Source organism: Mus caroli, unplaced genomic scaffold (assembly GCF_978045245.1).
Source record: "Mus caroli unplaced genomic scaffold, Mus_caroli_1 scaffold_2, whole genome shotgun sequence".
Lineage (NCBI taxonomy): Eukaryota > Metazoa > Chordata > Mammalia > Rodentia > Muridae > Mus > Mus caroli.
The window spans coordinates 18,883,326-18,905,966 of record NW_028227257.1 but is presented as its reverse complement, the minus strand read 5'-3'; the positions used below and the strand labels follow the sequence as shown (position 1 = coordinate 18,905,966).

At 37.4% G+C, this 22,641-nt stretch overlaps 1 protein-coding gene across 1 annotated transcript in view; it reads left to right on the top strand.

Annotated features, from left to right (window-relative positions):
• Window positions 1–22,641, top strand: part of Top1 (DNA topoisomerase I) — an 82,179-nt gene that overhangs the window by 20,676 nt on the left and 38,862 nt on the right. The window contains exons 3-5 of the mRNA XM_085832638.1: window positions 6,120–6,222; window positions 18,451–18,574; window positions 20,144–20,199. Coding sequence (XP_085688764.1) covers window positions 6,120–6,222; window positions 18,451–18,574; window positions 20,144–20,199 — 283 coding nt within the window. The remainder of the gene's footprint in view (window positions 1–6,119; window positions 6,223–18,450; window positions 18,575–20,143; window positions 20,200–22,641) is intronic.

Sequence of the window (22,641 nt, the reverse complement as noted above, 5' to 3'; positions counted from 1 at the left end):
TGTACTTACATATAATAAATAAATAAATCTTTAAAAAAAAAAAAAAAAAAACCCAGTTGTGTTATGTGGATTTTTATGGTGCTATAGTACACAGTGGTTGGCATGTTTCATTTCTTAGCTATCAGTCAAGTTTTTTACAGTTCTTTTTGCATTTGATAGATACTTTGAGTGAGATATTTTAACAATATCTACTTTTTGACAAATTCTAGGAGGTATACTTAATCTTTAAAGCCACTAATGTATTCTCTATAAACAAGTATTTTCAGCATGCATGATAGAGTTCTGTGTGCTTTTACTGGGTTTTACCTTTTACTTACTGCCTCTTCCTTTGTGCTATCTAGGTCAGGTGTCCCACTACTGCCTTATATACTTGGCTTCAGTTAGACAAATAAAGTCTTACTTTTTGTGTATAGCTTTCTGTTTTACTAGGGCCTCTGGTTCTTCCAGCTACTAGGACCTCAGAAGATCCCTTCCCTCTTCCTCTATACTCTTTTTCACAATAAGTTCTTAGAACTGGGTTCAACTTCTATTTTCTTGAAATTTTCCCATTGTTCTTAATTTTTTGCTATCACTGTCTTCTGGTTTCTGGTTTTTTTTTTATTGTTTTTTATTTGTTTATTGTTTTTTGTTTGTTTTATTGTTTTTCCTTTAAGTATGATTTTTGGTCTTTTTCAGATTGAAGTAGCTATCATCCTAGAGTAGAACACTGACCCAGGGTTAACTATATATTAAAATTTATCTTTTGTCACCTACTGTGGTGGCAAAGGTCTGTTTTCCCAGTGTACTTAGGAGGTGGAGGCAGGGGGATCTTGAGTTCTATAGACAGCTTAGCAAGCTCTTGTTTCAAAAACCCAAGGGCTGGGAATATTCAAAAGTAACCAGTTTCCAAGGTAGAAAAGGACTTTGGATTTGACCCCTAGCCCCAATTCCAAACAAAATTGTTTCTTTTTTCCTCCTCAATAGATTCTCCTTGAATTATGCTTATTTTGTTCTATTACATAATAACAAAAAATAAAGAATGGAAAGGAAAATGCTTAGAGATCATGTTCATTATCTAGATGTAAAAGTTTCAAGGATGCACATGTGTAACTGTAGTTTGATTTCCTGTATATCCATCGTAACTTTAATAGCCAGCAACCTTTGCTAGTGTTTCTCATCTATCTTTATAATTCTTGATCCCAACTCGAATTTACTCAGAAGTATTTTTTAAGATACTTTTAAAGATTTCTTTTTTCTTCTGAGACATGGGTTCTCTGTGAAGTCCTGGCTGTCCTTGAACTCAATCCGTAGACCCAGGCAGGCCTCAAACTCTACCTGCTTCTGCCCTGAGTGCTGGGCCTAAAGGTGTGCTCCACCACTGTTGGGGTAAAGTTTTTTTTTTTTTTTTTTTTTTTTGGTTTTTCAAGATAGGGTTTCTCTGTGTAGCCCTGGCTTTCCTGGAATTCACTCTGTAGACCAGGCTGGCCTCGTACTCAGAAATCTGCCTGCCTCTGCCTCCCAAGTGCTGGGATTAAAGGCGTGTGCCGCCGTGCCCAGCAGGGGTAAAGGTTTTAATCTATCAATTTACCTACTAGTAGACAGGGCATCTATACAGTTAAGTTAGTAGATTATTAAGTTTTTTAAATGTTAAATGATTGTTTAACAACTTTCTTTGTGTCAGTGCTACTTGAATAGTGATTTGAATCTACTGTAACATTTTTCCTCAGATATCCAAGTCTGCCATGTAGAACTCAACTGTATTGATTTATAGAGCTCAACAGACATTCATCTCTTATTACACTTACATTGATTTGTATGTAGAGGTTGGTGGGCAGACAGGGTTATGGAACACATGTTCTGGTCAGAAGACAATCCATGGAAGTCATTTTTCTGCTATGTAGATTCCTGGGCATTGCACATAATTGTCATGTTTGGCATCAGGGATTTTTCCAGCCTGAGCTACCTTGGCAGACATAGAGAACTTTTATCTTCTTTTCTGCTTTGTTTTTTTTTTTTTTTATTACATGTAAGTACACTGTAGCTGTCTTCAGACACTCCAGAAGAGGGCGCCAGATCTCGTTACGGATGGTTGTGAGCCACCATGTGGTTGCTGGGATTCGAACTCTGGACCTTGAAGAGCAGTCAGGTGCTCTTACCCACTGAGCCATCTCACCAGCCCTGTTTTGTTTTTAATTTAAAATCTCTCTCAGCATTTGTAGCAGAGTTTGAGGATATACTAGATATGTAATGACTTTGAGTTCATATTATTGGCCTAGATGTTTTGACCATGGATTTATTTACCAGCAACCCTAATTTTCTCTGAGATAGTTAATTTTTACATTTTTAGATAGCATTTGTTTTCAAAGGCTTGGGACCTGGTTTTAAATTCCATTTTGAAAATGTATGCATTTCAGGAAGATAACATGTGAACTCTAATAGGAACTACTATGAATTTGTATTTTAAAGTTTCGTGCTTTTTAGTGACTTTTGCATGTTTGTATTTGACAAAAATTAATTTGTTTATTTAGACGGGGTCTGTCTGTAACCCTGGTTGTCCTGGAACTCTTTGTGTAGATCAGGCTGGCCTTGAACTAAATCTGTCTGCCTTTGTCTCCTGAGTGTTGGGATTAAAGGCGTGTACTACCAGTTCTGGCTTCACATTGTAAAGTTTTCTAATCTCTAGCTAACTTTATTATAAAAGTAGTTCATTATGGAAAATAAGATGACGCACACTTAAGAACTCAAGTTCATAAATTTCTAAATTTTAAAATTACTACATTCTTTTTTAAATGTATGTCTTCCAGTTTTTTTTGTATGTGGTCATGGATTTGTTGAATTACATACAGTGGTGCTCATTTTCTCCCTTCTCTCAGATAATTTCCTTGTCATGCCTTTGAACCAAAGCAGTAGATCTTAATGTTCAACATTCTGAAGCCCATTTACTGATTTCTAACTATGAACAAAACAACACATGCTTTATTTCAGGTTGTCATTTTTATGCCCTGAGGTAAAAGTCCCCAGCTTTATCCTGATTGACTCAGCATGCTAAGACTTCAGACTGGAGACTTAGAAGTCAGAGGATCCTGCACACTGCATGGGAGATTGGAGTTCAGTCTTCCAACACTATGCTTTATTATTCTCATCTCTGGGATGGAAAGTTCTTAGAACCAGGGCCTTGATCTTCCAAGTATTAATATTTCTCTTTCCTTGGGATCTGTCTAGAAGAGACACTCAGTTATGCCAAATATCACTTCAGTTGCGTCAGATCAGCAATACTTAATTTATATATAATCTTATTGCTGTGAAACATGCTACTTCAAATTTAGTTGATATAGGTTGGCTATAAGTGTCAAATATGTTACATTCCTTAGGCTGGTTGAATGTAAGGAAGAATTCATTTAAAAAAAAAAGTTTTTCATAAAACTTCATGTCACCCAGAGTTACAGTCATAGGAAGGCTAAATTGGGCTATGGCATATTCACTTCCAAGATAAGATAATTTCTTCACGTGGCTATTAGAAGGAAGTATCAGTTCCTCACCACATGTTTCTTGAGTGTGCTGCTAGTGTGGTAGCTGATTTTTCACTAGAACAAGGAGAGCAAATGGGGAGTTGCAATGCCTTTATGAGCTGATGTTGGGTGCTGTACTGACATTTGTACAAGTGCAAGAGACGGTGCATGTGCATTTGCAGGTCAACATCAGATGTCTTTTTCAGGCTTGCTCTGCCTTATTTTTAAAGATGTATCTTATTACTTGTCCATGTGTATGTATGAGTAGGTGGCCCTGGAGGCCAAAAGAGGGTGTTAGATCTCAAGGGGCTAGAATTACAGGAGGTTGTGAGTTGCCCCTAACATGGATGCTATGAACTGAACCTCTGTCATCTATCTGAAAGAGCAGCAGGTACTCTACAGCCTCTTTTCACCTTTTTTTTTTTTTTTTTTTTTGTAGATAAAATATTTATTGAACTGGGGCTTCCAGAGATCTGTCTGTCTCTGTCTCCCCAGAACTGGGATATAGATAGGTACACAGCAATAAGCCAGAATCAGAGATACATATAGCACTGTTTCTTTCCTGTGTTCCAAAAGGCACCCCAGTAAATAAGAATAGAAAGGGAATCAGTGGGAGTGGGGATAAGTGTAAGTAATGGAGGGGATATTATCAAAGTACTAACTGGGTGGGGGTGAGAATGTGGGCGAGCAACTGATGTTTTGGTAAGCAAAGCTCAAATCAAGAGAATTGATTAAATAAAATTTGACTAAATTTTAAAACTTAGGCTCTTTGAAAAACACCTTTATTTATGAATGACTGGTCATGGTGACTACAGAGATAACTTAGCAGTTAGGAGCACTGGCTGTTCTTCCAGAGAATGCGGTGTTGATTTCCAGCACCCACATGGAGGCTCAGGACAGCTCCAGTTCTAGAGAATCTAATGTCTGGCTTCCCAGGCATTGCATACACATGGTACACAGACATCCATACAAGCAAAATACCCATATACTTAAATCTCTCTCTGTTTTTTTAAAAGCCTGTTAGTTCACTTTTATAATTTCTAACACTTGGGTCTCTGAGGTTGGAAGATATCTATCCAAAATAGCAAGCCATAGTATCATAATATATGTGGCCAAAAATAGCAATCCAGAAATATATAAAGAACTTACAGAGGCAGGTGGATCTCTGTGAGTTCAAGGGTAGTCTGGTCTACACAGAGAAACCCTGTCCTGAAAAACCAGGGAGTAGGGGGAAGAACATGTACAGCTCAGTAATACAATGTCAAACAAGCAAATACTGTAGTGGGAGAACTTGCCATAGTTATTTAAAGGATGTGAATAGTCAATAAGCACAAATAGCTTTCATTAAATATTATTTAATCATTAGAAGAAAATCAGGAATTAAATTTACAATGAGGGTGCTGGCTGGTTAAGAGCACTTGCTCTTGTAGAGGACCTAGGTTTGGCTCTAAGCACTTCAGTTCTGGAGAATCCAATACTCTTATGGCCTCCACAGGGACCCAGCACACAGAAACACAGGGCATTTACATACATGCAGGTAAATCATTCATGGGTAAAATTTTTAAAAATAATTTAAAAAACCCAGCAGGCTAATTATATATATGTATACATACACATATCCATATATAATTATGTATATATACATAAATAAAACATCACAACCAAAGCAAATCTTACAAAAGAAGGCATTTAACTGGGGACTTGCTTACAGTTTCAGCAGAGGTTTAGGTGCATGGCAGCAGGAGGGAGGCGTGAAGCTAGAGAAGTAGCTGACAGCTATACTCCGATTCTGGTCTACCGTCCGAGAGGCTCCTGGGCCTGCTTTTGGCTTTTGAAACCTCAAAGCCCACTCCCAGTGATACACTTTCTCTAATATAGCTACAAGTTTCAAACAGTGCCACTACCTGATGACCAAGCATTCATATGATACTATTGGGGGCCAGAGGATCATTCTTACTCAAACCACCATAATAGACCTTTTAGAATAGCAACAATTAAGACAGTAAAGGCTGCTAGCCAGGCATTGTAATGTACTCAGGAAGCAGAGGTAGGTGGGGCCCTCAGATTGAGGACAGCCTGATGTACACAGAGAATTACATGCTCGCCAGAGCTGCATAGTTTGCCTTAAAGAAAAACAAATAAACAAAAAAAGCTAACACTGGTAATTCTAGATGTTGCTAATGATTTGTAGTAGCTTGGAACTCTTAATTATTCATGGAAATATATGAGAGTATGCCACTTAGGAATATATAGTTGAGCAGTTTCCTATAAATTTAAAAGTGAATTTTTTATATGATCTACCAGTTTCAGTTCATGTAGAAGCAAAGGTTCATCAACATGTGAGTTGTAAATTACAGTACTTCCATGTAATGGTTTTCACTCAGCAGGAAATGAAGCCATGGAGGCAGCTGAGTGGTACAGTGCTTGCTTAGTATTTATAAGTTACTGGATTTGAGGCAAGGCAATGGGATGTCTTTGTGAAGTCTCCTACCAGTAGGATGTGCTTTTATGGTCACTTTGCCATTTGACTGACTTCTGTTTCTAAAGTTGTTTGTTAAGGCAGGCAGGCAGGCAGGCAGGCAAATGATACCTTATGATTCCTTGTGACTGACTTGTCTCTTATGATTGCAGATTCTCACAAACACAAAGATAAACACAAAGATCGAGAACACCGGCATAAGGAGCACAAGAAGGATAAGGATAAGGACCGGGAAAAGTCTAAGCATAGCAACAGGTAAGAATTGACCAACAGCGGAGGAGGGTATAAGGAACTTTTGGGATAGCATTTGAAATGTAAATAAAGAAAATATCTAATAAAAATAAATAAATAAATAAGAATTAACCAACAGGGTTCCTCAATCAATAGGGAGTTAGCATCCTTGGCTTCCATGGATAGGTATCAGCTTGAGGTGAGTAGCAAAGTAAGAGACTATATCTGTTGTAGTTACTGAAGAGACTCCTTTAAGAATTAATGCCTCACTTGGTAAGTTGTTTAGATCTAGATGTACAGAGAAGCACAGTGAGTTTTCTTTCAATATGCATTTCTTAATAACTAAAGCATAGATCTATTTTAACAAGCTGCTTAATCAAACATGCAGAGCTTACCTTGGTAAAAAATCAAAAATGATTTGATGCCATTGTTTCTTTGATTTTAAAGCTATATTTATATTTAAAATTTATATTTTAAAACTGCTTTATTGGTTTGTCTAATTGTCAGCAGACAAGTTAAAGAGAAATTTTCTATCCTTTTGTAATAATTGTTTTGTTTTATCGTTTTTTTGAGACTTGTTTTCTTTTTATATCCTTGGCTGTCCTGGAGATAGCTCTGTAGATTTGAGTGCTAGGATTAAAGGTGTGTGTCACCATCACCCAGCCAGTGATAAATTTTTTGAGTCATTAAAATAACTAGTTTAATTTTCTCTTAGGATATTTCTTCTCAAATTATGTACTCCTTCTGTTTTTCCTATCACATAGTCATTTCTTACAACTTAGTTTACATTTTATTCTTAATATTAATCTCAGCACTTGAGTCAAGTTTTGCTTTTTATGCACTCTGTCTTCTCAATTTACATTTGTCTAGCTAACACTATTATCTACCAAAAGAGACTTGAGAGCAAAGAACACTGCCAACAATAAAGAAATCCATTTCATGATAATACAAAGGACATTAAAAATGTTTCTATAGTATTATCAGAGCCTCAAAATATGCACACATGGAAACTATTAGAATTGTGAAGAGAATTCATGATTGTAGTTAATGATTTTATTCTTTTGTTTTCAATAATTGTTATTAGTGCATGTAAGAAATCTCCAAGGCTAAGGGAGGGTTAAAGAACAGAAAACAGTATCTGAGCATGGTCGGCTTACACTGTAACCTTAGCATTCTGAGTCTGAGCAAGGTGGAAGACACTAACTTACAGAAACAGACAATACAACTTGACTCAATTGACATTTACAGAATGGTGACACCGAAATCTTAGGACTGTGTTCAAGTAGGTGCTGAGATAACTCATGCTTTTGCTAGCCCCTCTTAAAATCATTGCTTTTACTTCTCCATGCTTCTTTTTTTGGGTGTACGTGCGTGTGCACGTTTTCATTTCCTTCTAATGTGCATAGTGCTTATCTAGGAGGCTGTGGTTGCCTTCCTCTGCTGTATTTCCCTTGTCATCTGCCTTTACCTCACACTGTTAATTGAGCATTGTAAACTTTTTAAACTTCTTAGATACGACATGTTTCTGATAAACCACTAGGCCTTAAAATATGCTATGGCTGTTTGTAGACTACTCTTACTCTTCACTCCTTATTCCCCTTCTCCTATTAGAGATTGAACCTAGTTACTCCTTAAACGCTAGTCAACAATACCACACTAGGGCTGGTGAGATGGCTCAGTGGGTAAGAGCACCTGACTGCTCTTCCGAAGGTCCAGAGTTCAAATCCCAGCAACCACATGGTGGCTCACAACCATCCGCAGCGAGATTTGGCGCCCTCTTTTGGAGTGTCTGAAGACAGCTACAGTGTACTTACATATAATAAATAAATAAATCTTTAAAAAAAAAAAACAATACCACACTATCCCTGACCCTTTTTTTAGATTGATAGAGAAATTGGTCCCACCAACTTGCCCAGGCTTGTTGGTTCTTGTTCCGTAGGCCCAGGCAGACCTAGAACTACTTCAGCTTCCCAAGCACTACTGTACCTGGACTTTCTTGTTGCTTTCTTAATATTCTTTTAGTAATAGCTTTCTAACTATGTCATATTACTAATTTCTGTGGTCCCCTGAATATATTCTTTCCATAGTAATTCCCAGGTTTGGCTGTTAGGAATGATACTGCTATGAACATTGATATTTGAACACACATTTGAAGTACTGTTCTCAATTCCTTCAGGTGTATACATCTAAGAGTGGAGTTATTGGATCATGTCAGTCATTGGTTTCTTTTTCCTTTTGAGGTACTGGGGATTGAACTGAGGTGATTGAACACGCTAGGCAAACATTCTACAACTGAGCTACATCTGTAACCCTTAATCAGTTTTATCCTGCTTGTTATGATGGTCTAGCTTATGTATAATGCAATAGAAAAACAAAGAAGTTTGGATTTGTTTTTGTTTTTTTTTAAACTTATTTTTTCCCCTTTACCATGAGGAAGCTTTATCATCAGTAGTGATCAGAGACATGTTTTTACAGGTCTGATCAAGACGCGCTGATTTTAATGTTATTAGGAATTTATTTTGAAAATATTTAAAAGAAAGATTAATATTTAAAACAAGCTTTTCCAAAGTGATTTCATGTTCTCTTACATATCTCACCAACCATAATTTATTATTATAATGAGCAAGAGGGACAGCATAAAGCAAAAGTGTACCCAAGGACCTAGGGACTAGTTTCTTACACTGAAATCTTTTCTTAAAAATGGTATATTATTGTCAGAACTATTACAATAATTCAATAGCCTCTGTCTTGGGTGTCCTGGCCTGTCCACTAATGTGTTCTTTGACTTTCACTAGGTTACCTAAAACCCTTTTTCTCCAGTGCTTCACAGGAGGGCCAAGGAGTCAATAAATGTAAAGATCTTATGAAGTGCTCTACAAATGTGAAAAAATATTCTGTCCATTTTTCATAATTACAGTTTTGAGTGAGTAAGCACACAGATTTAGGCAGCTTTTTGTTTTGCTTTGCTTTTTGACAGTGTCTAAAAATGTTTTAAAATACCACCTTATGTTACTTCCTTTCTCTTTGGATTCCAAGTCTCTCAAACTTGTCACAAAAAGCACTAATCACATTAAATTCTAACTTTAGGAAAACTTCATCTCCAACTGTCTACTATTTGTCATCTGACATTGCATGGTTTACACTAATCAAATGAAATAATTACTTAAATATTTTTTATTAGATTTATCTTATGGGTATTTTTTATGTATGTGTACCTTCATGTTAGTATGTGTACCACATGTATGCCTGGTACCCTCAAAGATCAGAAGAGGACATCAAATACCCTGGAATACCCTGGAGTCATGTGGATGGTTTTCAACCACTATGTGGATGCTAGGAACTGAACCCAGGCCCTCTGCAAGAGCAGCAAGTACTCTTTACAGCTTTGCCATCTCCATAGTCCTCATTTTTTGATAATGTATTATATACATTATCAAATAGTTATATGTTATATAGCTATAGTTATATGTTGGTGACTTACATGAATTTAGTCATTTGGAAAGTTTTAGTCATTTGGAAAGAGGGAACCTCAATTGGGAAACTGAAAAACTGCTTCCCTAAGATCGGCCTATAGGCAAGAGGTGGTGGTGGGTGGGTTGTTCTAGATTAATGGTTGATGTTAGAAGGCTCAATCTACTGTGGCTGAGGTGGTAGTTGTATAAGAAGGCTGGCTGGGCAAACCCATGCAGAGTAAGCCAGTAAGCAGCATTCCTTCATGGCTTCTGCTTCAGTGTGTTGTGAACTGGGACATGTAAGCCAAATAAACCATTTCCTCCCCAAGTTCCTTTTGATCAGTGTTTTATCAGAACAATAGAAAGTAGTAATATTTTACAGATCAGATTTTTAAAAATACACTTTGAAATAAAAGGACCGTTTTTCTAGGTCTCAAGGCATTACTGGGCTTGTAGTGTGACCAGGTAGCTCTCTTAATCATTCTTAATCAGATTTTCTTTAATTTGTAATATTGAAAAGCACTATAAAACAAAAGGTCAAGTTCTGCCACTCACAAACTGTATCCTAACCTAAGCATCTTACCTTTCTTGCCTCCTTTTCATTTGTGATTGACTTCCTGCTAAGTAATTTAGTTAATGATGGTGATGATGACAATTATAACAAAACCTAGATCATGTAGATAAATTGCAACTCTCAGTTTTTGTAGTGGAATCTAACTCAGTAGTTAATTATTGATTTGATATCTGATTTGGAACTATGACATTTTTAGTTATTTCTAGCTTTATAGTTGAGTACTATCATTGCTTTAAGATTTCATGGTGGAGGCAACCTTTTTGTTTGTTTTTGCAGATGTTGGGTATCAAACTTGTTGATTCTGGCTCCTTTTTCTTTTTTTAAAGATCTTTTTATTCATTTAATGACTATGAGTACACTGTTGCAATCTTCAGACACACCAGAAGAGAGCATCAGATACCATTACAGATGGTTGTGAGCCATCATGTGGTTGCTGGGAATTGAACTCAGGACCTCTGAAAGATCAGTCAGTGCTTTTAACCACTGAGCCATCTCTCTAGCCCCAACCCTTTTGTTTTTAAGACAGGGTTTCTCTGTGTAGCTCTGGCTGTTCTAAAACTAGTTCTATAGGCCAGGCTGAACAGCAACTCAGATACCCTCCTGTTTTTGCCTTTCAAGTGCTGGGATTGAAGGCATATATCACCACACCCAGCTCATGCAGACAACATATGAAGTTAGCCACTGAAAATAGTTAAGATCACAAAAGGATAAAAGGATAATGGCTAAAAAAAAGAGGTATCTGGTGGGTACAGTGGCACTTGGCTTGGGAGGTAATGGCAGGAGGGTGACCAAGTTCCAAGTCAAACTGAGCTATAACAGTCTCAAATATAATTAAAGGAGCCTTTCAGATGATAAGAAAAGCATGAAAAGGTTAAGGAATGTAGCTCTGTGTTAGTGTGTACCACCTAGAATATACAAGCCCTATGTTTTATTCCCAATATCACATGAAACAAAACATAAACAAGACATGTTACTGTTGTAGCATGCATTTTGTTTCAGAATGGATCCAATTAAGTGGATTCTTTAGTTACAAAGTATAGAAAGAAATGAGGTCTAAAATGTTGTCTTGAGATAAATTACCTACTGAAAACTGTTTTAATTCAAGAAATTGCTTTAATTTAAAGAAGAGCTTGATTTTAAAGGGAGGAAGAAGCTATTAGAAACAGTTTAGAAAGGGAAATTATAATACTAGAAATGGTTCTTGTTTTGGATAATTGGGCAGCTTTTTATAATAAAGTAGGTAGCCACAAAAGGCTAAGCTGTAAACCAGAAAGTATTAGATAAAGTACTTAGATGGAGAAGGAATAGAGGTTTAGAATGTGCATTGGTTTGGGCATCTTTGGAAACATCCTTTTATCTTCTCCAGTCCGAAAACAAAGGAGTAAGTTATTCTATTTGACTTTTCTGTAATTGCACAGAATATTCCTTCCTGGGCACAAGTTGCAATGATTTTTTTTTCAGACAGCAAGTCCAAACTAACATAATAGAAAATTCCTAGTCATAAACACTAAATGAGTTTTTTTTGTTTGTTTATTTGTTTTGAAGTAGTTATCCAGGCTGGATTTAATTAAGATCTTATAGATTCTACTTATGAATGTAAGTTTCAAATTTTATGACTTTCTGAGCACCCTTAGGAAATACAACTCTGGGACTTAATTCATCTCTCTGACTTGTTTATTCACAATACATACATTCTTATCCTGTTTGTCAATCATAATTGAAAGTTGTGTTCAATTTACCTTTATTTAATGCCTTCAGAGTGTGAGTGTGGTGATTCAGCAATTGGGATATACCAAAAAGTGGGCAGTAAAGTGTTTCTTGTAAGTGGAAAGCAAAATTCTCAAAGAAGAGGGTGAATGATTGTGTTGAACTCCAGAAAATGATGGCTGTGTATTAATTCCTTATACCCAATTTATAGGCCAAAATTTATAGTAGATATGTTTGTATAAGGAAATCAAACCCCACCCGGACCTCCACCCCATCCCTGCCCTTGTATAATAGAGTTGGGTACTATCTGGTGTCAGGAATTCACTACATCCAAGGTGGGCAACTGTCCTTGTGATTTTGCTTAGTAGCCTAATGATGATGGACATTCAGCAGCCGTATGCTTTAGAGCCTTTTGAAAACTAGCTGCTGTACTATTGTCTGGGAGACAACTTAAAGTTACCTGGAATTCTTTTATTTAAAGCATTTAAGCTTTATTTTGCTGCCTGCTTTCCTTGTAAATACATTAATTTCTTTCTTTCTGTATTGTTAAAGCCTACTCATTCTCTTATAGGAGTGCCCGAGATGCCTGTCACCCTGTCTGTTGCTTTGCATAGTTGGCAAATATTAGTGGCTAAGTTCTCTTCTCAGAAGATGAGCAGATTCTTTTCTACCTAATAGTGTTTGGTTTTTATTTGCTTTGTTTGGGAAGTAATAGAATCTTCAATTTCATGATTGGAGACAAACTGCCTGAGTTGAAATCCTCATTAAATGATTTTCCCTGGACAAGTTACTTAAGCATTCTGTGCTTTAATTTCCAGATGTGCAAAGTTTAGATACCAGTATTCATTTCAGGGTTTTGTTGTAGCAAGATGTGTATAATATTAGGTGGTAATATTGTTGCTATTTGCTAAATACTTTAATTGACCATAAAATAAAGTTTAAATTTTGATGGCTTCCCATAGCCTTTCTGAGTACCAGACTCTGAGTTTTGCAGGAGTACTACTGCTCTCTCTATTTTTTTCTAAAGATTAATTACTTTTCTAGTGCAAAAGAGGAATCCTTTATTTTCCCATTTTACTGCCGTCCCTCGCTTGTCCTTCATGCCTTCCTTCTGTTTAAGGTCTTTAAAGAAACCCTGGCCATTTTTTTTCTTTAGTTTGTTTAGCTTCTATGAGAGTCATAGACCAGAAGTTTCATAATTGTCACCTAAGAAATAGCACGGATATTTCTCCCATCATCTTCATCATTAGTTTCTTCTCCCCATCTCCTCTTCCTCTAACTCTTCATCTTCCTCCTCTTTCTTATTTTACTTCCTCTCCCTCCTCTTCCTCTTCTTCCTCCCCCCCCTTCTTCATGATCAACATCATTTAAATTCAGTTGTTTGAAGTATAAGTCAAGCATGCAGAGTATGAAAAGAAGGTTTTAAGTCTTTTTATTATCCTTCTTTCTTTTAGAAAACATCTATCACTCCTTTGTCTTTCTTTCTGCACTCTCTTCTGAAACGACCCTGAGATTTTAAAGGAGGGGGTGCATGTGTTGTGTGCATTCCATTTAGGGCTGTGGATATTGTCTATTTACTTTCTTAAACATGGCTTGCTTATTCAACTGGTGTGGTACAGTCTTAAAGAGAAACATGAGTATTGAATCAAGGAGTCAACCTCTGTTCATAGCCATTCATTAGGAATTTTTTATCTTTCAGAGTGTCTCATATCTGTGGGGTACTTTTATATTTCATCCAAACGTGTAGCCATTACAGCATATGCATCTAGGTCCTGAGCACTATGTTTTGAGTTCCTTCCTGTGCTTGTTCCTAAGCATATCTTTTATGTATGTAATTTCTAAAAGTCTTTGCATTGGTAAAGTTGGCCATTCTCTAGCCCTCTAAACTGTTGGAGCCTTTGGTTGTTAAAACTAGCTTTGTGACTTTGACATACTGTCTATTGCTGAAAAGGTGGCAAGATCTGCCCAGGTGGTGCATGCCTTTAATCCCAGCCAGCACAAAGGAGGCAGAAGTAGGTGGATGTCTGACTTTGATATCAGCCTGGTTTACATAGTGAGTTTCAGGACAGCAGAGTTATGGGGAGAAAACCTGTCTTAATACCCAACAGTTTAACTAGTTCAAAATACAAACCTGATACTCCAAACAGATGGGTATAAAGGAGACTTAGTCTGTTTAAAAAATAAGGTTGACATTTCATCCGTTTTGCTGTTATTGTTACACAAGAGGATTAATACTCCAGGAGGATCTTTGAGTTTTCTACATAGATTCTCATTAGGCTCCCTCAGAGAGGAAGTAACAATTTGTGTGTTTTGATATGCCATTACTACTTACTGATTCTTTTAGTTTGGTGTTCTAATGAATAACAAAACTGAAATCTAGAGACTCATAGGTTCACATCCTCTGATTGCCAAAAGGTCATTTTTTCACTGAGGCAGATTAGTTTTCTAATAATTTTCATTAAGAAAGAGAATTGAGAAGAGTGATGTAATAACTAAAGGAAGACAGAGCCTGAAGCACTCTAATTAGCCATTTATATTTTCATAAGAAGTAGTCACAAAGGTTTGATCTTTTCAAGTATTTAGAAAATACCTACTTTGTGGCAAGATATGTCAAATCTTAGACTTCAGTACAACACCATTTATATCTGAGGTTGAAGAGATGGTTCAGCAGTTTAGAGTACTTCCTATTTTTCAAGAGTGCCCCATTACAATCACTTGCACCCACATGCCAGCTCACAGCTTACTCTAGTCCCAGGGGATCTGACACCCTCTGTCTTCCTCAGATACCAGGTGTGCATGTGGTACAGACATACATGCAGGCAAAACACCCACATACAATAAACATATAAGTAAACAAATGTTTTTAAAAAAGATTTAAGTGGAAATGTAATAACAATGTACAGGTTTTGTTTTGTTTTTTTTGAGACAGGGTTTCTCTGTATAGCCCTGGCTGTACTGGAACTCACTCTGTAGATCAGGCTGGCCTTGAACTCAGAAATCCACCTGCCTCTGCCTCTCTGCCTCTCTGCCCCTCTGCCTCTGCCTAAGTACTGGGACTAAAGGCGTGTGCCACCACTGCCCGGCTTCTTTCTTTCTTTCTTTCTTTCTTTCTTTCTTTCTTTCTTTCTTTCTTTCTTTCTTTCTTTTTTTGATTTATTAATTTTATTTATGAGATGAGTACACTGTAGTTGTCTTCAGACACACCAGAAGAGAGCAGCATCAGATCTTATTACAGATGGTTGTAAGCCACCATGTGGTTGTTGGGAATTGAGCTCAGGACCTCTGGAAGAGCAGTCAGTGTGCATTAGTTTTTTTAAATGACCATTTCCTCTGTATAAATTTTTCTAAAAGAAAATAAAACCTCTTATAATTATTACAGAATTGAGTAAAATAAGGGTTATAAGACCAAGTACAGCCAGCCAAGTGTGGCTCACACCTTTAATCCCAGCAGGGGCCAGCAGGTTTCTGTGAGTTTAAGAACAGCCTGGTCTACATAGTGAGTTATAGGCTAGGCAGGCTGCATATTAAGACCCTATCTCAAAGACAAGCCAAAAACCCAAAGCACACACAGCATGCATACATGCTACACACACTAGCCTGTACATAATACTTTTTCAACATCAAAAACCAAGTGCAGTGCTGTAAGGATGATGTAAGAAGAAGATATGTTCATCATTAAGATGCCTGTGATTGTTCCAGAGTTTATTTTTATGTAAAATTTGTGTAGGAGACTAAGGGTTTTTTTTTGTTGTTGTTAGAGGTTTTTATAACTATTACTATAGTACTTTTATAATAGAAGCTAAACATGGTAATATCAAAACCATGCATATTATCATGTGTATGATACATAGTCTAGTTTTAGTCTTTGCACTATATAAAGGATTTTTTTATACTGATAGAAACACATCATGAAAACACAATGAGTAGAATGATGTACTGTTGGTAAAATGTGGTCTCTGTGTGTGCCATTAGCATTCTGTGTGCCATTCAGCCTTAATGAGTGGAAGCTTAGCTGTGGAAACTTGCCCTTTAATGTATAGCTCATATAAGTAACAGCTAATGAGTGCTGGAGAAGAATGGAAATGAGGGAGTATGTAAACAGTGCAAAGTGGGCCTTCCCTCCCATCTGTGATAGTGCTGGAACCTCCTAAACCTGGAGCCCTGTATCTGCTAGTCTTTACCTTCTGGTTAATTTTCTGAGGATGGTTGTTGGTTGGTTGTTTGTTTTTTTGCGACAGGGTTTCTCTGTGTGGCCCTGGCTGTCCTAGAACTCACTCTGTAGACCTGGCTGGCCTCGAACTCACATTTGCCTGCCTCTGCCTCCCAAGTGTTGGGATCAAAGGTGTGCGCCACCACTGCTCAGCTTCAGTTTGTGTTTATAACCCATATGCCTGTCTTAGTTATGGCTACTTTTGTGCATAGAATAGACAAACACCTTTTTAGGAAACAGTGTTTAAAGGGAAATTCTTGGGTCTTTTGATCATTGCCAGTGAGGCCTGCTTTTTGTGCTCTTAGTCAAACAAGTGGCAAATGAGCTGTGACAAATCTTATAGTCTTGACTGTTCCTATTGTTTGGGCTTACAGTTAGCACTTCTACACCTGTGATGAACCCCTAATTCCGACCACTTGAGCTTGAGTTCTGTTTTGCTTAGCTGTGGAGTAATCCAGCAGGGAGCAAGTGCCTTAACACCAAAGAAAATGACTATCCACATTGTTCTGCAGCATGTGCTTTGTGCTGCTAGTCTCTTGTCTTTATCTACATTTACAGTCAAAGGTATTTTGTATAGTCTTGTTGGGATCTGTCAGTAGCATTCGGGATGTGTACTTAAAATAATAAATATTCCTTAATAGTTACATTATTTCATATAACACAGTTTCCTCTCTGGTTAATCATTTAGATTGTATCCATTTCCTCATTTTCTTTTTCCCTTTGGGTACTATGGTAAGTACCAAAATAAACATCTTCCCTAAGAGACATTTCTAGAAGATCTTATATGAACATGTATAATCATTTTAATGACTCTTGCCTTGTGATGTAATATCTTGCTTTCCAAAATAGAAAAATGTATTTTTACAGGTCAAATAAGGCTTAGAAATATAATGAACATAGACCTTGTCCTTGCTTTCTTATTGTGAGGAAGAGGCCTGCAGGTTCTACAAACTTCATCTGTTTCTTCATAGTTAGTGGGAAAGCTTTCAGTAGGTTGGGCCATTCAATTTACAATGTTTTGTCCAGAGTCTGGCACAGTCAACATATACTTTTTTGGGTAATTTGGATTGAGTCTTCTTACATCAGTTGTGACTGTTGGAGATAGAACTTCCAACTGTATATTTTATTGTTAGAAAGTTACAGAAATAAGACTAAACCTACTGTATATTCTATTACCTTTTAAAATACTTGCAGAGCTTCCATTATGTAGTATGGAATGCTTTAGAGTTTATCCACCTGCTCCTGTGAGACCTGAAAGCTTAACTTGTCCTTTTTTTTTTGGTTTTTCCAGACAGGGTTTTTCTGTGTAGCCCTGGTTGTCCTGGAACTCACTTTGTAGACCAGGCTGGCCTCGAATTCAGAAATCTGCCTGCCTCTGCCTCCCGAGTGCTGGGATTAAAGGCTTGTGCCACCTCGCCCGGCCTTTTTTTTTTTTTTTAAATCTTCTTTTGATATGCAGGGCAAAATCCTGGCTATACTTTCTATAACACTGAGCTGCTTCTCACTTGTTCTCGGAGACAACTTCCCCAATGTCCCTTCTGCCATGTAGCTGCTTGTTTGCCAAGTGGCTATTTGCAGACCTCCATTGCTGAACGAACATGCCAGCCTAATTCAGCAGCATAGATTTTTTCTTTCTTGGTCTTACTCTTTTCTCTTTTTCTTTTCCTCTGGGAGGTACTGAGATTTCCAGCTGTGTGCCCTAAAGTTCCCTCGGAATCTCTAAGTTGTTTTGTTAATGAGAGTGGGAACTCCAAATTCCCATGTAATAATTAGTCAACTATGAAGGCATCCTAAAGAAGCTCTTGTTAGGATAGGAAACAAGTGACCATGTTCAGGACTCTAGCAACTTTATTTCTAAGGGACTTGATTGACTGCTGAATCAACAGACACATAAAGGGCCACCATCTCCCAGGTCTCATTTGTCCGATGACAGCCTCATTATGGGTCATGAAGCAAGGTTATGCCACGGAATAGCTTATATTTCCAGTTGTTCATGTGTTCCTAATACAGCAGTGCATTATACACTGGGTACATGTCTTTGTCTCTCCTGGATCACCATGGGCTCCTGTCCCAGCAGCAGCTTGTACCTAGGAGCTGAAGGGAGATCAATACAAAATCCTGATGACTTTTAGTGTTTTCTAGTTACACTTGGTGAATTTAACCCGAGGTCCCCTCTGATACAGCTAGCAGTCTTTGAACCTTTTGTCAGGACTGTGTAATAAGCATTATAAGTTTTCATGGTGTATGGCTTTTGAGTTGATCTTGTGGTTCTTACTCTAGGCTAACTTTTTATGTCTTATTTTTAACAGTGAACATAAAGATTCTGAAAAGAAACACAAAGAGAAAGAGAAAACCAAACATAAAGATGGCAGCTCAGAAAAACATAAAGACAAACATAAAGACAGAGACAAGGAAAGACGAAAGGAGGAAAAGGTACAGAACTTTGCGTTGAGGAGAAACAAGAGTTAAGATGTACTTTTATTTTGAATACTTTAGAAGTGGTAATGAAAGTAACTTTGTTATATCTACCCTTGACCCTGTAGAAGACTTCAGAGTTAGCAGGTAGTGCTATAGCAAAAACAAAACAACTAAACACTGGCCTCCCTGTGATGTATTCATTAAACTCCTTACTCCCCCAACAAAAAAGATTTTAGATTCAATCTGTCTGAAACTATGATAACCAAATTATTTAACACCATGTCGTTGACGATACCATAAATCTGTTTATTTTATACTACAATGTGCCTATAATGTTTCTGGAAACAGCTTTTCTGTCTTAGGGAAAATTTTTGGGTCTCCTCTGAAGATTCTGGGCCTAGGTCTGTACTTGGTTGATAGACTGACTAAGTTTGACTAGCATGCAGGAAGTCTTATGATTTCCAGCACTACTATGTAAAACAGTTGTGTTTGTGTGTGCCTGTTATTCCTGCACTTGGGAGGTGGGGAGATGATAGGATGAGTAGAAACTCAAGGTCATCTTGGCCACAAAGTGAGTTCAAGGTGATGCCCAATCTGGGGTGCATACTCTGTCTCAAGAAAGAAAGAAGATTCTTGAATGAAAAACTCAGACACTGGGGAGTAGAGACTGTGGAACAAGACATCCTTGTTTATTTCTGACTTACAGTCCCTGTCTTTCTATGAGGTAGCCAATGCACTGATCACTTTGTGACTTTTCAGAGATCCTATAGATAAGGAGTTGAGGGTCATCCTTTTGTGTGTATGTGTCAAGGTTTTTCAATACATTGTTTGTTTTTTTAAAGTGAAAAAGAAATTTGTAGGTGGGCAGTCATACACTAGAGAGGGCAGGAAATAGACTAGTCTCTTTTATGTTCCCCCCACCCCACTGTGAGGCTCGCAGCAAATTTTTGAGTAGTGGATATATTTATTGGGGAGATGAAATCTACTGTTATTTTAAGATTAAAAAGTTGCTGTTTATAGGAAGAAATTTCTCAATTTCACCAGAATTGTCAAAAAACAGCCCTGGGAAAATGTCTTTAGTTGACCCACTAGTTTTGCTAACAAGAAGAGTCAGTCTAGGATCAAGATGCTCCAAAATAGCCTGGCATGGTCTTGAAGTTCCCGAACACTCATCACAGTCATTGCTCAGCACAAGACATGAGCAATATTGAGCCTGTCAGCATTCTGTCTTGGAGAAGGGTAGATGAGGTCTCTTCCTTGAAGACTACCATCCATTAATGGTCATTAGAGGAAGTTGAGACATTTCTCAAGTGGTATAGTCACTGGTAAGGTGGCTATCTACACTCCTGTAAGCAACTCTGATTCAACTCAGTGGTTGGCAAGGGGATCATTAGGAATGGGGGAATGAGTACATCAGAATACCTCATATACTTGCATATACCATAATGAAACCTGCTTTATGTATAATTAGTGTATGCTAACAAATTTAAAGTCTCCCAAATTGATGGTAATCTTCTTGAATAAGAGGTTTTTGTCTTGTTTTAGTATTTCAAAATACTGAGAGGCTGTGGTTATACCTTGCAGATTAGAGCTGCTGGGGATGCAAAAATAAAGAAGGAAAAGGAAAATGGCTTCTCTAGGTAAGATCTTTTGCTACAGAAGCTTTTTTTGGGGGTGAGGGGGGAGTGACTCTGCATGGTGGTGTCTAAGCTTTTCCAACATGAACTGAACTAGCCACCTTGACAATTCAAAAAAGTCAGTATTAAGAGTACTTGACCTAGGCCAACTTTCGTTCTAGTTAGTGAGACTGAACAGCATTTATTCAGAACTTTACTAGAAATGGAAAAGGCTATCAGAATGAGATTTAAAAGTTGAGGTATATACATACCACAAAATTTGCTATGTTAGTGTATATATAACTTATTGACTTTTATGATATTCACCTATTTCCCAATATTTCAAGAGAAACTCCTTGGTAGTAATTATGGAATTTCTTAGTCTTAAATGAATTTCTCCTTTGTAATATAAGACGTACCTAGTCCCTTATTGGACTTAATTTTTTAATATAGTGTATATTACCTGCAGTCCATCTGTTCTGTTTTCCTCATTTTCAGTTCCCTAAAGTAAGTGCTCTAGTCCACTCTAGATTGAGAAGACCATTTAAGATCACATTGTATATTCTGATGTCTTCCATGGAACCACGGAATGGATTTAAGACTTGTTGAAAGCATTTGCCTTATTGACTGTAACAGAGTTTTAAGAGGTTTGAGACTTTGTATCCAGGTCCTTCAGAAAAAGAGAAGCAGGTGCCTTTTATAGGAATATTTTACAAATGGTTTAAGAAAGCAGAATAATAAAATTGAGTAAGCATTCTACAAAGTACCCTAGGAATTCTGTTAAACGATAAAATGAGGCTCACCATCTCTATTATTTGCCAAGAGATCCTGCAAGATATGAATAGATTATTTGAACTTTCGTCATGAATTCACTTAATGACTTTGGGGGATTAGAAGGACAGGAATGTGTGCTTTGCCCCTGATTGTCTTTGCTGGCCTGATTGTCAGCAGTGAGTCATGTAGAGAATCCAGATGCTTCACTTGAACTTCATCTTTTTTTTTAAAGTGAATATCTTTGAAGTGTGGTAACTCACTATTTGCTTTCACACATGACACTTAGGATGGGGCATTAACTTTGAACCATTGGATGTTGTAGTGTCTTCTTTGGATCTCCAGGGCTTTGTAATTGAAGGTGAAACAGCTTGTAGAAGTGGCATTTGGGATTGGGGAAAATGTGCTGGAATAAGAAGAGCTAATCTTTTTAAATCTTCAGATTTTGTTGCAAGCAAACTGGATACAATGCTTTTAGAAAGAAAGGAGAAAACATTATCTATACTTCATGCTGTGAATATATTTTACTGTTGAGACTAGATACTTACACTTTAGATCCACCACTTCATGAATGGCAGCTTTATTTTGGGAGGCCATTTTCTTTACTGAGTTAAGTCAGTGAGGTCTAATTTGAAGAGATGTGCCAAGCCAACCTAGGAAAGAACATTCCAAGGTTTCTGAGTGTTTGTGCATGTCGCCGGCAATTCTCCTTCCCCTTCCCCCATCATCAACACTACCACCACCTCCTCCTCCACCACCACTACCACCACCGTCACCATATCACTATAAGATAGCTGACCTACATGCTCCCCTATCTCATTATTAGTAAATGGCAGAGTCTTCTGAAGTTCAGAGAGGCTTGAACCATTACATAAACCAAGATGAACCCTTACTCCTGCTCCTCCTCCTTAATTGTTGGAAGTGTTGAAATTACAGCCGTGTGTACCCAACTTAATTTAAAAAAGAAAAAATTAGATTTTTATTTTATGTATATGACTATTTTGCCCTCATGTAGTTCTATACAGCATGCCTGTGCCTAGTCACTACAGAAGATCCCCTGGAACTTGAGTTCACAGATGGTTGTGAACCACCATGTGGGTGCTAGTAATTGAACTTATGCTTTCTGGAAGATTAGTAAGTGCTCTTAAACATTATGCCATCTCTCCATCCCCTTTCATGCCACATTTTAAAAAATTGAGGGTTTTTTTGCATAGTAGAGAAAACAAGTTATTTCTTCTATTTTACTCTGCAAATAACACAATTTTATTCTTTATGCCATATTATTATTCTATATTTTATATATGCCATATTTTCTTTATCCATTCATCTGTTGATTAGCATCTACACTGGTTCTGGATTTACACTATATATGGATTTACAGAGAGATCCATGTTGTATGGTATATTGACGAAGCTTCTCTTGGGCACATACCTAGGAGTAGTATATATAGCTGGGTCATATTGTGGATCTGGTCATGTTGTGGAAGACCTCTATAGGATTTTCATAGTGGCTGTACCAGTTTACATCCTCAGTTGCGTTTTTTTTTTTCCACATCACCTTTTATCACTGAAGGAATTCAGGGCAGGAACCTGGAGCTAGGAGCTGGCACAGAGGTCATGGAGGGGTGCTGCTTACTGGCTTGCCTGTTATGGCTTGCTCAGCCTGCTTTCTTAGTGCTCACACAATGGACTGGGT